Source organism: Piliocolobus tephrosceles, chromosome 5, assembly GCF_002776525.5.
Source record: "Piliocolobus tephrosceles isolate RC106 chromosome 5, ASM277652v3, whole genome shotgun sequence".
Lineage (NCBI taxonomy): Eukaryota > Metazoa > Chordata > Mammalia > Primates > Cercopithecidae > Piliocolobus > Piliocolobus tephrosceles.
In genome coordinates this window covers 143,910,372-143,926,436 of record NC_045438.1, presented here as the reverse complement: position 1 = coordinate 143,926,436, position 16,065 = coordinate 143,910,372, and the positions used below count along the sequence as shown (strand labels likewise).

The 16,065-nt window shown below is 41.6% G+C and overlaps 1 protein-coding gene across 6 annotated transcripts in view; it reads right to left on the bottom strand.

Annotated features, from left to right (window-relative positions):
• The window catches only part of KIAA0319 (KIAA0319 ortholog), a 101,810-nt gene that overhangs the window by 23,383 nt on the left and 62,362 nt on the right, over positions 1–16,065 (bottom strand). For all 6 annotated transcript variants that reach the window (XM_023209750.1, XM_023209747.1, XM_023209746.1 and 3 more), the window contains 9 exons: positions 15,781–15,879; positions 14,433–14,530; positions 13,107–13,194; positions 12,026–12,118; positions 10,343–10,475; positions 8,593–8,821; positions 4,837–4,960; positions 2,132–2,264; positions 1,006–1,154 (listed from right to left, as the gene is read on the bottom strand). In XM_023209750.1, coding sequence (XP_023065518.1) covers positions 1,006–1,154; positions 2,132–2,264; positions 4,837–4,960; positions 8,593–8,821; positions 10,343–10,475; positions 12,026–12,118; positions 13,107–13,194; positions 14,433–14,530; positions 15,781–15,879 — 1,146 coding nt within the window. The remainder of the gene's footprint in view (positions 1–1,005; positions 1,155–2,131; positions 2,265–4,836; positions 4,961–8,592; positions 8,822–10,342; positions 10,476–12,025; positions 12,119–13,106; positions 13,195–14,432; positions 14,531–15,780; positions 15,880–16,065) is intronic.

Below are 16,065 nucleotides of genomic sequence, written 5' to 3'. Positions count from 1 at the left end.
GAAGGGCCAGGGAGCCTTAACAAGACTACAGTACAGTGGGGAGATCATAATAAGACACAGCCTCAATTTGGAGATGAGGCTGCTGTGAGGCAAATCCTGCTTGTCCAGATGGGGCTCTGGGACCCAGCCTGATCCCTCCCAATTTCCCCTTAGAAACAAGTCAAGATGCCTATTCAGATTATTCTCTCTACTTTAATGCATGTTTGAAAATCTCAACAATAAAATCTTTTTAAAAATGCAAATCTATACGACTTTGCTGTTAAAGTTGCTTCAGCCTCTCCCAGCTGCCCAGAGAATAAAGTCCAAACCCCTAGGCATAGCCCAGGTACATACAACCCTCCACAGCAGAGCCTGTGCCTCAGGCTGCAGCCACTGTCCCAGCGTCCCACACTCTTGCCATTCTACAATGCGTGAACCTTTCCATCCAGCCAGGCTCTTATACGCCTCTGCACTTCAACACGTGGTAATCATCCCTTCACTAATTCATTCAATACCTCTGATTTGCCATGAGTCTAGCACTCTGCTATACTGAGGATACAGAGATGTCTGAAGCAAAGGCACTCAGGCAGTTCACAGTCAAATGGGAAGACAGACAAGGAGACAAGTACCTAAAATGGTATTGCACTAGTCTAGACCACAGATTTCACATTAAGAAACGATATGGAGTTTGAATCTCTTTTCTTGAATTTCCAAGCAATAAAGAAAAAAAAAAGCATAATGGTGTCATTTGGACATGGGTCTTTCATTACTAGCAGTCACAGAAGAGTGAAGTCATTAGAAGATACGTTCCACAAACAAAAGGAAATGTCTCCTTGCAGAGGGCGACTGGGAAACAGCTAACATGAATAGAAGAAAGTTGGCTTTTTTTCCCGCCAGGCAGGGTTTGGCATCTGCCGTGAACAAATAAGCAAACACCAACATCTCTGAGCAGTCACGGCCTGGCTGAGGGTCCTGCAGACTCGAAAGCAGAGCAGGCCCAGCCCTGTCCACCTCAGACCCACTCACCCTTCTTCACAGCCACAGTGAGGGTGGACGTGCTGCTCAGTCCCTGCTGGTCTTTCACGGTCAAACGGAAGCGGTAGGTCCCCACCTGAAGACCAGTCACAGTGGCTATTGCTTTGTCAATATTTTCCATCTCCACTGCACTGGGGCCTCTATAAAACATGGAAGCGGTTAACATAAGGGCGGGGCATGGGATTCTGAATATGACAGGCATGCGATCTGTGCTCTTATAAATGTTTTGTTCCAGCTATATAATATATGCCATTTAGAGAATTCTAAGAAAACTCCATTCATCTGTACTCTCTAGTTCAGTGTAAGAGTCATAAGTGAAAACCTATTTCAGGCAGAGTCTGCTGGAATACTGGGAAGAGAATATTTGTTCTCAATTTCTTTAAGTCAAGCTGCCAGTGAAATGATCTATCCTTGGAAAATGAGCCTTAGAAACGACTCCCATTTCTTCTTTGAATAAAGTTAGGTGAAATCCTCATCTATCTTTAGGGAGAGCATGGAGGAGGAGGGAATAAGCCAGATAAGCCCTCTCCTAAGAGAGAAATCACATTATAGTCATTAAGATCAGGGGCTTGTCAAAAATACCTCAGTTTGGGTCCAAGCTCTTTCTCTTACTATCTGGGCAACCTTAGTCTGTGTGGTCTCATTAGTGTCTACAAGCCTCAGTTTCTTCAACTTTAAATAAGAATAATATTCTTATTTATCTCGTACAAACTGATAGAGGGTTCTATGAGACAGAGCATGTAAAGCTCAGAAAATCTTAGATGATATGGATTGCCTCTTACACTCTGCACTTCTGGTGTCTACAGTCACTGCAGGATGGGTTGAGTGTAGACAGGATCACACACAGGTTTCCCTGAACCTCTTCTGTCATGAACTCGCCTCACGCCAAGACAGCCCTGTTCACCTGCCCTGAGCTCTACCTCCCTCTACTGTCAGTGATGTCCATCCACACTTGACGTATTCTTCAATCAATAACACCCAGCCACTTCTAGAAACGTGCTTAAATCCCAACTCCTCAAAATGCTCAAGCTGACTGTTTACTACAGATCCTCCAGAGAAGGGATAATATTAGCATTCAGCATGGGCATGAACCTAGCTCAGTGGCGAGACAGACTACCTGACGTGCTCCCAGTGGTAGAAGACAATGCCGTGGTCATCACTGCTGCTGCTCCCATCCAGGGTAGCACTTTCCACTGGGAAGATCAGCTCTTTATCAGGGCCGGCCACAGCCACTGGAGGTCTGTTATTTTCTGGAATTACAGAAACAGTGTGAAAAAGTATTATCTCTTTGCATTCAGTCTGCAATCCTGTGATTTCTTGCTTTAAGTACATTACTCATCTTCAGACCAGGCAGCCACTAGAGTATGCAGCATCCTTTGGAATCCTGGAGTGAAGCACTGTAGGCTCCTAGCTGATCCAGGAGTTGAACAGTCCAAGTTCAAGACTACCGTTACAGGCAGCCAAGAAACACTGTCTCTAATAGATACATCTTTGGTTTCTTTGGTTTAAAAGATCTTCAGTTGGCTGGGCGCAGTGGCTCACGCCTGTAATCCCAGCACTTTGGGAGGCCGAGGCGGGCAGATCACAAGGTCAGGAGATCGAGACCATCCTGGCTAACACGGTGAAACTCCATCTCTACTAAAAATACAAAAAATTAGCTGGGCGTGGTGGCGGGCGCCTGTAGTCCCAGCCACTCGGGAAGTTGAGACAGGAGAATGGTGTGAACCCGGGAGGTGGAGCTTGCAGTGAGCCGAGATCGCGCCACTGCACTCCAGCCTGGGTGACAGAGCGAGACTCCGTATCAAAAAAAAAAAAAAAAATCTTCAGTCATAGTGTGAAAGAGAAGGAAAGGAAAGAAGGGTAGAAGGAGGGAGGGAAGAAGGGTGGGGGGAGGAAAGAAAGAGAGAGGAAGGAAAGAAGGAAGGGACGGAAGGGAGGGAGGAAGAGAGACGGGGAGAGGGGACACGACAGAGAGGGAGGGAGGGGACCTCCATGTGAAGAGACCTGTTTTATCAGGTAGGGCTTACTTCCTTTTGTCTCTATAGCCTCATTGCTAACACAGTGCCTGGTAAACAGTAAATGTTCAAAATATTTTAAATTAAATGTTGAAAGAAAGTAAAACATATAAAGTATTGCTGATATTGGCCAGGCGTGGTAGCTCACGCCTGTAATCCCAGCACTTTGGGAGGCCAACGCAGGTGGATCACTTGAGGCCAGGAGTTCGAGACCAGCCTAGCCAACATGGCGAAACTCTGTTTCCACTAAAAATCCAAAAATTAGCCAGGCATGGTGGCACACATCTGTAATCCCAGCTATTCAGGAGGCTGAGGCACTAGAATCATTTGAACCTGGGAGGCAGAGATTGTAGTGAGTCGAGATCATGCCACTGTACTCCAACCTGGACGACAGCGTGAGACTCTGTCTCATGTAAAAAAAAAAAAAAAAAAAAAAAGTATTGCTAATATTGATATAAATAGATAAAATATCTGTTAACAAAAAAAAAAGGCCAGGTGTAGTGGCTCACACCTGTAATCCCAGCACTTTGGGAGGCCAAGGCTGAGAGGATTGCTTGAGCCCAGGAGTTTGAGACCAACCTGGGCAACAGAGTGAGACCCAGTCTCACAAACAAACAAACAAAAAAAAGTCATATAGTCAAAAGCTGTAGCAGCCATTACCCAGTGTTTGCACCACGCCACAGCCCCCATGATCCTACTCACTGCATAACAGGAGTTTCCCTTTGCCATAGGATAGAGTACTTGGGTGACCATACATTTACAAAGCCCTTTAGGATGGAGTCCTGGGCTCTCTTGGGGTCATCTACTCTCATTCCAATGCCTGCCCACTCTCCCCACCACCTCCCATTCCCACATCCCTACCTCTTGTTCTCTCTCTCCAATCACAGCAATTCCTTTTAAATCTTTGAATGTACCAGACTCTCTTCCTTGGCCCTCATGCATACTGTTCCCTCTACCTAAGAACTCTTCCTCTTCCCCTGTGCTGCCCACTCCTCCCCTTCTTCACCGACTAACTGTGACTTGTGCTTCAATCCTGAGCTCACGTACAAGCTCTTTGCAGATGCGTCACACCCAGGTCAGTGCTCTTTCTTTTGGGTCCTGTAGCACCCTGTAGTTATTTTAGTAAAGCATCAATCACAGAGTTTTATGTGAACTTCTCCATAAGCCCTACAAGGGCAGAGATCAAGTCTATCTTGTTTAATTCCACATCCCAGAGTCTAACTAATAGCACCTTTTATGTATTAGTGGCATAAATAAATAAGTTGTCTATAGGTTGAGTATAATCTCATTGCCAGGAACTGGATAGAGGTTCTGGGACTAACAAGCCTCTTCTAGAAAAGTTCTAAGGCAAAGGCCATTATCAAACAAAGGTATAACAACCTTTAAGGTTATTTAACTCAGGAGGTAGGCAGAGCCCTGGGTTTTCATGAAACTATTAATGAACAGTGATACTGAACTGGAACATGTTCCCCAATCTCTGGCTACATCTGAGTGTCAAGTCACACATAAGAACCAGCCCCTTCAAGATCGTCTGGAGTTCTCTAGAGCAGAGTGGGGCACGTGTGGAAGCGTCCACATGGCAAATCGGAACCCACAAGCAGTGCTGTGGTTGGCTCCCATTTCATCCTTCATGCCATAGTTTACAGACAGCCAAGGCAAGATTTAGAACAGCAAAATGAAATTAGTTTTATATGGAGCTTTGGCACCCACAAGCCGGTACCACCAATGTGGCATCTCCAAACCCCAGAAGCCCAGCTATCATTTCTGCTTTACTCTCTGAGGCCAAATCTCTTTCTCCTCCACCTACCAGGCTGGACGATCACAGTCACCACAGCAGTGGACTGTTGCTGTGAAGAATCTGTCACCTTCAACTGAAATGTATAATCTCCTTCCTGCATTGCAGATAAATGAAGGTACGGTGTCTGCACGCCCTAAGTAATAGCAAATACAAAAATAAAAACAAAACAAAAAGAAAGTAAAGAAGCACAAGTAAATAGTATGACAGAATGAAAAACTAACAATTTTACTTAATACAGAGATCTTGCTCAAAAAGAAATGTGTTTGGTCAGGCACGGTGGTTCACATCTGTAATCCCAGCACTTTAGAAGGCCAAGGCAGGCGGATCAACTGAGGTCAAGAGTTCGAGGCCAGCCTAGTCAACATGGTGGAACCCTGTCTCTACTAAAAATATGTTTTAAAAATCAGCCGGGCATGATGGCGGGCACCTGTAATCCCAGCTACTTAAGAGGCTGAGGCACGAGAATCGCTTGGAACCTGGGAGAGGGAGGTTGCAGTGGGCTAAGATTACACCACTGCACTGCAGCCTGGGTGACAGAAAAAAGAAAAAAAATATGTTGGTCCCCAGGAAAGTGTGACCTAAACTCTACTGTGCATCCTCATACACTATTGAAGGAGTGTAAACTAGTATAGCCTTTTTGGAAGCCAATCTGAAAACAGCTATTAAAATATTAAATAAGCACATACTACAACCCAGTAATTCGACTTCTTAGTATCTACACCAGAGAAATGCACAAGGAGACTCGTCCATGGATGTTGACTGAAGCACAGTCTATCACAGCAAAACATGGAAACAATCTACACATCCATCAACAGGAGGATGGTCAAGCACACTACGATATACTATGGAATACTAGTTTAAAAGAAAGAAGTTTAAAATCATGAGGCAGGTTTATAAATACTAAAACGGAAAATGTCAAAGATATATTAAGAAAAAAAAAAAAAAAGTTGGGTTGCATTCAAAAGCAAACAGTAAAAAATTGTTTATAGAAATCCACACAAAAAAGAAACTTGTGGAACAATGCATACAATGTGAAAGGTATTGCTACATGTACATACACACACTTACACAGACACATGGAAAAGATTCTGGAAGTATACACATTAAACTGATAAAAATAATTATTTCCAGTAAGGACACTTGGATGGCAGTGGTGATCAATTTATTTGAACTTATTTTAGTAGAATTTATTTGAGCTGTTTTTTGTTTTTTTTTTTTTTCCACAAGAGGCAATTCATGTATTACTTTTGTAATCAAAAATAATTTTTTGGCCGAGTGCAGTGGCTCATGCCTGTAATCCCAGCACTTTGGGAGGCTGCGGCGGGTGGATCATGAAGTCAGGAGTTCAAGACCAGTCTGGCCAAAATGGTGAAACCCCGTCTCTACTAAAAATACAAAAATTAGCTGGGCATGGTGGCAGGCACCTGTAATCCCAGCTACTCAAGAGGCTGAGGCAGAAGAATCACTTGAGCTTGGGGGGCGGAGGTTGCAGTGAGCCAAGATCGCACCACTGCACTCCAGCCTGGACCACAGAGTGAGACTCCATCTCAAAAAAGAAAAAATAAGTAATAATAATAATAATTTTTTGCTGGGTGTTGGTGGCTCATGCCTGTGATCCTAGCACTTAGGGAGGCCAAGGCGAAAGGATTGCTTAAGCCCAGGAGTTCAAGATCAGCCTGGGAAACATGGTAAAACCCCATTTTCACAAAAAAATACAAAAATTAGCCAGGTGTGGTGGTGTGTGCCTGTGGTCCTAGCTACTCGGGAGGTCGAGATAGGAGGATCTTTTGAGCCCAGGAGATCAGTCACTTTTTACAAAGTCATTTTTTCAACTGAGTATGCAATAGCTACACTTGGTGACCCCAGGTTAATACCCTTTCTTTTTTGTTGTTGGTAATAGTTTCAATTATTGCTTGTGTTTGAAGTGCATGGCATCATGAAAAGAATTTTTAAGTCTTATTACAATTTATTTACTTTTATAGATCCCAAGATTGTCTAAAGATAAATGTATCTGTGTGCATTTTTTAAGGTTTTAATGGAAAATTTGAAAAGAAAGTTGGTACAAGATCAATTGGGTTACCAGGGAAACTTCTGAAATTTGAAATGCATACTTCTAAGAACTTTTGGAAAAAAAAAATACTTTTCCCTACTTTGACTAAATAAGGCAAAGCACCTTTCTCTGAAAAGTTCAACAGGGAAAGTATAATTTCCCAGGAGTTGCCTCTAAATTGATCAGATACATGAATGCTTCTGCACACAACGTAAGGGAATGTTGTGGTAAATGGGAACTGAGCAAACTACTGTGTCTCACCGATGCTCCCAAGGCAGCCGCATGTTTCAGGCAATTGCAAAGGTTCCACTTCCTTCCCCAGTAAGAACACAGCCTCAGCAGGCTGCCTGGTACAATTTTCAAACAAATATAAAAGGGTCTGATTCACAGACCTCATCTTTGTGATTGCTCCAGTTAATACCCCTTTGGACATCTTAATCAATCAAGCATAAGGCAATAAGGTTGCCACGATGGATATCATTTGGGGAAAGGAGAGAGAGTGTCTGGCAACTGGGCTGGTGTGTAGAGGCAAGGCTCCCAGTGTGGCCCAGCCCTCAGAAACTTTGGATACATGTCCAGTATGCATGGATGAATTTTGGAGTATTAGTTTTGGATGCATAATTCCTAATAATTAAGTAAAAGAAAATTAGGAAGATTTTTTTTAATGGTGAAAATACAAAATATCCCACCCTCATGTTTTGTATGCAACCCACCTCTGAATCAGAATTCTTAACCCAACAGAACATAGCACTTGCTACAACCCCGAGGTAGAGATGGACACCACCAAGAGGGTTCTCCAAGGATATCCAGACAACTCATGGCTCTTTCAAGTTCTATAAATCTACCCAGTCACTTTTAACTCCTCATAATTGCAAAGCATGTCCCAGGAACACCGGAAAGTAAAGCAGGTAAGTTTCCATGGAATGTCTGATTTTATCTTAAATACTAATGAGAAATGTATCTTGGACTGGTGAGGCGAAATTTGAAGGAGAAAAGGAAGATGGAAATGTAAGGTCCTATCTTTCTTTTTTTCATGAAACTCTCGAAAAAATAACATAACCTCAAAAACACTAAGCTGGTTAGCAACAAAAACAAAGAGCTTTGCCAATCACAAAAAGAAGAATAAGCAAACACGTCTCTACTAAAAATATTTTTTAAAAATCAGCCAGGCATGATGGTGAAGTTTCCATGGAAACTTCACACACAACAGAAGTTTCAAGATTATTATGTTGTTAGACAAACATACTTAAAAGATTTGAACAAATCAAAAGGTAGATACAAACAAGACCCTAAAAAGCGACCAGTGGATGTAGACAAGATAACATGGAGTTTCTATAAACAGGAGAAACAGAATAACAAAACAAATTCTGATAATGAGGCTTAGATTAGATTATTTCTAAGGTTTCTCCCAAATGAAAATACTTCTTTAACAGATGTGAGACTTTTCCCAAACTGATCTCAAGATCTAATTTTCAACACAGAGCCAATTGGTTGCTGTCCTGTGCTTATCTAAGTGGGAGAGGGGAAGGGATGTAAACTTGGAAGATTTGTGAGCTTAGGTCCTTTTCCAATAGTTGTAATATATCAGGTAACTTTACAAAATAAATTATCTAAATTGAACTGCCTACCTCAACCAATAGCAGATAGGTAGGTAGGTAGATAAACAGACAGACAGACAGACAGACAAAAGTCTGAAGGCAGGACGGAGAACTTGCCTGCATGGCCACATGTTTGCCCTCACTCCCAGGACCCAGGGACCACTCATAGAGGACAATCTGGTGATCGTCACTGCTCTGGTTTCCATTCAAAGTGATGGAGTTTTGGGGCAAAGTTATGGTGTGATTTGATCCAGCATTAGCAACTGGTGGGTAGTCCACAGCATTGTTGACTATTAGGGCTGCAGTTGTAGAGTTAGTGGCTCCGTCTGAGTCTCTAACAGTCAACCTACAAAAAGGAGAAGAAACCATAGTTGGAAGAATATGCCAGGCTGGGCGCAGTGGCTCACGCCGGTAATCCCAACACTGTGGGAAGCTGAGGTGGGAGGATTGTTTAAGCCCAGGAGTTCTGAGACCAGCTAGGCCATAGAGTGAAACTCGGTCTCTATTTAACAACAACAACAACAAAATTAGCCAGTGTGGGCATGCATACCTGTAGTTCTAGCTACTTCGGAGGCTGAGGTGGGAGGATCACTTGAGCCCGGGAGGTCAAGGCTGCAGTGAGCCGATATTGCTCCACTGTGCTGCAGCTCAGGCAGCAGAGCAACAGACCGTCTCAAAAAACAACCAAAAAAAAAAAAAAGCAGACAAAAAAATAATACGCCAAATCTCAAGGTAAACTTAGGTCAATTTAGTCTGCTCATGGAACAGTTCTCAGAAGAACTCAGAACAGTTAAAAATAGAAATTTAAGAATGAAGCAAAGATAAACACAGACTTGATATTTTTGTTTGATTTTGTTGCTGTTGATTATTTTGGTTTTAGTTCATAACATATTGATGTCAGAGTTTCACCTTCATGGATTTCTGATTAGCTTTTGAGATGCTGGGTGAAGAAACCATCCTCACCCAACATAGATGCCACTCTCTAATAACGGAGACTAAAAATGGATCAGGTTTAAGTTCTGCCTTCAGGTTGAGCATGCAGAGACAGCAAATCACTCCTGAATTTTCAGCTACAAAGCTTTTTAATTTTTAATCCTTTTCTAGAGGACTTATAATTATGTTTTCAGGATACTCCTTGCAAAGCGATGTTAGGATTAAGCACTTTCAAATGCGAACCAGTGCTCAACCTCTGTAAACAAAAAAGAGAAGTGCATTAACCTTCCTGCACTAAACTGATTCCTAATGTGGTCCTGAGGACAGTGAATTCACAAATGGGTCACTTCATCTTTCTACGTTAAAGATGGTGGTGGGAGCAGTGATGAGTGCTAAATAATGTCAATAGGCATATGACAATGAAGCGGTGGCAAGAACACAGGCCTTCCTTGCAGGGAAAGCACATGTAGGTGGCACCTGTGCATTCTGAGCTTCCTTCCACACTATCCCTCATACTCCACACAACCAAGAGCCAACTTCCACTTCTGGCTCAGACAGCAAACCAAACACCTAAAGTCCTTCCTTCTCAACCAGGCTGAGTCAGGACACTTTCTGGGCCCATTAGGAAATTTCTTCCTGGGTTAGCAGCAGTAACCTGTTCCGATCAGATGGTAAAGCGTAATTAAATACAAATGAATTAAATGAGTCTCATAAAGTACCTTTCACTATATATAAATTTCACTCTAATGAATAAATAAAGTTCATATTAATTGATGAGGATATCAGAGTCTCCAGTGGCATCAAACCAAAACCCCTATGAAAGCCAAATCTCTTTTGATCAAAATAAGAAGTGCAGTGTTTTGTGTGCATTAATTTAAAGAAACAGTAAAAATGTAAGTAGCAGGCAGCACAATAAAGGCAGGGACCCACTTGCCTGAAACTATAGTTACCAGGATCAAGGTTAGACAAGCGTAAGACGGGAGAGTCAACTGAAGTCTTCTCTTCTATGAAGGGCCCGTTAATTTCTTCCCAGTGATAACTCACTATTTCAGTATCATCTGTACTTTCTAAAAGATTAAGAAATAGAGACAAGAATGAAATACAAGAAGAGGAAGACATAAGTTTTATACTTTAATTACTGCATATTTAAATTCATTTTTATATGAAATTATGTACTTGCCTAGATCTCAACGGATATATATTGTATTAGAAGGAGGTTCTTTCCTACTCCTGAAATTATATCACTATTTTTCTCCTGGATTTCCACCAGATTTGACTGAGGCTGTTCCCACTCAGTTGAATATTTAAGAAGCACAGTGACAGAGGCTTTTGCTTTTATAAAACAGGAGTCAACAAAATGCAGCACATGGAAATGCTACTTCTGCTCACCTCAGCTACAGCACCCGAGCTCCTACTGATCATTTTAAACAGGCACCTGAGCTGACAGGTTCAAAGAGACTTGAGTTGTTTTTCTATAACTTACAAAACATCTTTTACTACCTTAATTATTAAGGGGTAAATCCAGAAAAGGGTCACATCCTTACATGAAAATTTTCCATTTCTACTTTAAAAGAGAACAAACAAAATGTGCCATGCAGATTCACAGAAATTCAGACCTGGAAAGGGGCTGGTTTCATCTAATTCATTTAAAGAAAGAACAAGTTCATGTGACAGATTAATAATCACAAACAGTTGCCTGTAAATAAGCTACACTGAATTAGAGGAATCAAAATGTGACCTATTTGCTCATGTAAATATTTCCATTTAAAATATGCTTTATTTTCATGTTGCTAAGATGGAAATGTGGACTATTTTTGAATAGATGCAAATGGTCATGTCAATGTGATCTCTGTAAATTTGCAGGCTTGCAAGATAGAGCAGCTTTAATGGCTAACAAGTATTCTTCTCCTAACAACCAAGGCAACCGTTCTTCACTCTCTAAAGGATTTGGTATTAGCTTTGTGATTAAATATACATAAAATGCAATTACCTGGTACACCGATAAGGTTGAACCTAGTCAAACACAGGATGTTTTCAACCAATTCTTATTTACATGGACAACTGTAGTTACACAGGGGTCCCTTCCACATATACTCCAATAGAAGAAATGATCGCTGAACAAATTTACAAAACCACCACGCTCCCTCACTGAAGATATCCCTTCTAAGAGTTCTTAAAAGCGATTTTCCCATCTGGTGGGGGGCACCTCCCCTCCCGAGTCAGGTCACGGGAGCTCCTCTCTGGTATCTAATTAATTCTTTTAAAATAATCTTCTAAAATAAGTTCTATATATAAAGATATATACATATATGAAGTGATTTTCCAACTACTCTCCACACATACCACACCAGAAGGAGATTCTTCAATAATTGCTATAATTTCCTATCAAACGGCCAGGCTCTAAAGAACTTTCTAATAGAACAGACAAAAGGTGAAGGGAAAATAAGCACAGGATAGAGGAGCTAAAGGAACTAAAGAAGACATAAAACTAAAGAAGGAGGTGATTGTTTATCAAAGTAACAGCCCATAAGTCCTCCCAGCTTTGATGCAGAGCACCCATTACATTTCGTAGCATGTAGAGAAAAAAGAAATCCCTAAACTATCACAGGATACACACGGCTGCCATCAATGAGGGCTGACGTCAAAGGCAAAGTGAGCTCTTGCAGTTGGGGAGAAACAACGGCTACAGGTGGCAGGTTGGCTCTTCTGGCTGTAACAGAGAAAAAAGGACAGTGACTGAGCCCGTGTTGGGTATGCGTATGTCATTACCCACATAAAATCATCTACTTTAAAAAATTGACTATTAAATGTCCTGTCAAGAAGGTGTTTATCCGACAGGCCTCAGCTATAGAAATCACTTTTTAGAGTCTGAAGTCTCTGAATTTCAGGAGCTTGTCTGTACATTTACACTTTTGCATGTAAGCCCAGCGTCAGTGAAGATGTACAATAATAACCAAGGGGTTCATCACAGAGTGTGAGCAGTAATTACAGAGCAGGAGCAAGGGATTACAGTTCCAGGTCCTGCGATTGACTGGATCTTATATCTCTGACTGAAGGCAACTCGACCCCAACCATGCTTTAGCTGTAATAATAACCAGGCAGAATATGCAAAAGATAGAGCCATCAGGCCCTCAGGGTGGGCTGAAGTTGGTGCAGGGGAGGTTCACCTTGATTGGGTAGGTTGTGCCCTCAGCACAGGTGAGGGGGTGGTGGGGACTGAAAGCCAGCCCGTGTTCTACGCAACAAGCCAGGGCTGTGCCCACCCAGCCCAAGAACCACCTGTTTCTAATTGACACGAATACACTGATCAGTGGGCACACATCTTCCCCTGACCTCTTGGTTGCTCAGTTGAGTGTATTTAATATGCCCCTGCTCCGAAGGTGCTGAATCATGGAGAGTGGGGGCAGAAGTTAGAGAGGATGGCGTAAATGTCAGATAGAGAGGGCTAAGGTAGATTCGCCACCATTCAAGAGCAGCCAGCAATAACCTTGTCAAGCAAGTACTAAGTGATATACGAAAGGTAGAAAAAAAACAAAACAAAACATCATCTTTGCATGTTTTCTCTACAATGGAGCCTAATTCAAAATAGGTTTTCTCTCTCTAGATAGATAGGTAGATAAATATAGATATAGTCATCCAGGCACCAAAAATTGAGATAAATGTGCACAACAGGAGGCCATTCTCTTACACAGACTTACCAGGCTTAACAGTGACATTGACAAATCCTTCTCCAAAGGCATTTTCACTAGAAACAGTGACTTTGAAGACATAAAGTCCGACGGACAACTGTAACATAAAGAAAAGTTATACAATTCAACATGCAAGACATGATGGGCCCACTACCTAGAAAAAGCTAAAATGTCCCAGAAGCCACACTCGTAAAGTCAGCATAGAGAAGGGGCTCAGGAGAGAGTCTCATTTGGATCTGCCAAGAGGCTGCCACATGTTTGAAGCCTGAATTCTGGAACACTAAGGATCACCTACACAGGCCTTTAGCTTCGCTACAGAGGGCCTCACAGAGGCCTAGGTGAGATGGACCAGCAGAGGGCAGCAGTTCTCAAACGTGTGTATGGAATCTTGCATTTTTACCGCCTAGCTCTAGTGCGTTGGTTGCCGGTGGTCTGGATGCCACACTTTGAGAAACCGAGCTCCATGACATGAGGGTGATGCAAGTCTGTGTTGTACCATTAGCTGTGTGGTCCCAGGAGATGAAGTCAACATAATCATCTGGTAGGAAACTAGACTTCTAGTTGCTAAGTAGGTTTATATATCCTCCTAGGCCAGAAAGAGGGCATGTTTCTTGTGAGTGCTTGTATCATAGAGCAATATGTGATAGGGCAATTTGTGACCTGGAATGGAATTATTTGCAACTCCAGAGATGTGCTGGATTGAGAACCAGAGATAAGTAAAAATGTCCTTAACACTGCAAGGAGAGCAAGAGTTAGATCCGGTTTTTAACCTCAATGCAATGCTTGTGGGACAACCAGGCTCTTTTCCCCAAACTGAGATATACCAAGTAGCCCAAATAAAGAAAAGCCATCCAAAGCCTCTTAACCATCTGCCTGCCTACTTGCATGGCTGAAACTTCATTCATTCATATCCTTCTTTTGATCTTACCATAAGAAAGATGTTTGCAGCTAGGCGTGGTGGCTCACGCCTGTAATCCCAACACTTTGGGAGGCCAAGGAGAGCAGAACACTTGAGGTCAGGAATTCAAAACCAGCCTGGCCAACATGGTGAAACCCCACCTCTACTAAAAATACAAAAAAAATTAGCCAGCCGTGGTGACACGCACCTGTAATCCCAGCTACTCGGGAGGCTGAGGCAGGAGAATCACTTGAACCCAGGAGGCAGAGGTTGCAGTGAGCTATAATTGTGCTACTGCACTCCAGCCTGGGCAACAGAGCAAGACTCTGTCTCCAAAAAAAAAGAAAGATGTTTGGGTTCAGTAGCTAAGAAGGTATTAACTGAGTTCTATGCCATTATGCTGTGCTGTCAGACACAACCAGTCTCCAGTTACTTACTTGAGAGAGATTAAGAGTTTGCATGTGTCCTTGTTTTATTTCACCTTGGTAGTCTATGGGGTGGTTTATTAAACTCCATTCATAGCTGTAGGTTGTTTCTGAGAGCAAAAAATAAATATGAGTAGTTATAAATTCTGAGAGGTCACTAGATAACCTGGGCAGAGGGAAGATGACAGTCTTTAAACCACCAGTGCAGATTACCTTAGATACACTCAACTCAGCTTTCTTTTTTTTTAATTTATATATATATATTTTGAGTTTATTTGTTTTTATCCGCTCGCTCTTGCTATCATCTTATGAACTTGATTTTCAACTATCAGCCAAGTAAAGAATAACACGTCTCTTCTTAATGTAACATTTCTTTTTTTGTTATAAAAACATACAACTTACAGGAAATTTTTAAAATGTATAAAGTTAAAAAAACAAAACCTCCCTAATTTAACCGTTAGTATTTGATGAGTTTTTTTCTAGGGGGCTGCATCTGACTATCCACATCAGTTTTAACATAGTATAATCCACTGTGCTTTTCTCTTTTTAACAAAAGGCAAGGACATTTCAATTCATTTGATCTGTTGTAGGGGTTTATTTAAGGATACAAAAACAGTATAAACATGTCTATGTTAAGATGAAACTGTCTCCCAGCTTCAGATATTAGTAGTTAAAATATAAGATACCTCATCTCAAAGGATTAAAATGCAAATGCCAAATATTATCATCTCTGTGTATAAAATTTTGACCAATACGTGATGAAGAAAAAAATGAATTAAAGAACTAAGCCGAAGTCGAATGAGAAATAGTCAAACACCTTAAGAACAATGCATTTGACAGGCCACAGGTCCCAGGTCAAATGCTTACTGAATGGTAGAGCACTGGACAAGTAGAAGAAAGAGCATTTTGAATAAAAATTTTTGAGCAGCTAGTGTGAGGCATCCTGAGAACCTCAGAGCCGTGATTGTCAACGCCACAGTATCTGCAAACAAACCTACAGGTGCACGCCACTTCCCTCTCATCCCAGTGGAATCTTCCCAGGTTCTATGGGTTATCACAGGTCAAGAACTGGTACGTGGCAACCTCTCCTGGTCTGCTTTGTATCATCAGAAATGTATGACTTTCCATCCTGATCAATTAAATGATACATACTGTACTTAATTTCCTAGATTCTTACTCCATTTTAAACTATTTCAAAAAATTTTGATGCTTAAGGATAATCAAAGCCTTGTCTTCCACCTTCGTTTGTGACGTCATGCAATGTTGTAAAAAAGAATCGGCATTGTAAATAGTCTGTAAGGACCTGCTAGGGAAGAACACTCCAGTTCCTAGTGGTCAGGAAGGAAGGTTAAACTCTCACCTGCGGGTGGCGCTGGCACAACAAAGGCCTTCAGTTCAACTTCATTGTCCGGTAAAGTTATAATTAGGTTATCTCCAGCCGATACCATAAGTTCTTTCACTAAAAGTTAATTAGAAATAATACATGCAATTATATAATATAATGTGTTACATTACTGCTCTACACTAGATCTGTTTTCAGTATCCGTAAATTAAAATAGCATATGTTTTTGTAATAGTTCTATGTAAGATTTTAGCTAAGGCACGTTTTTCCTCTGGTTAGAAATTGAACTGTACACTGTATTAT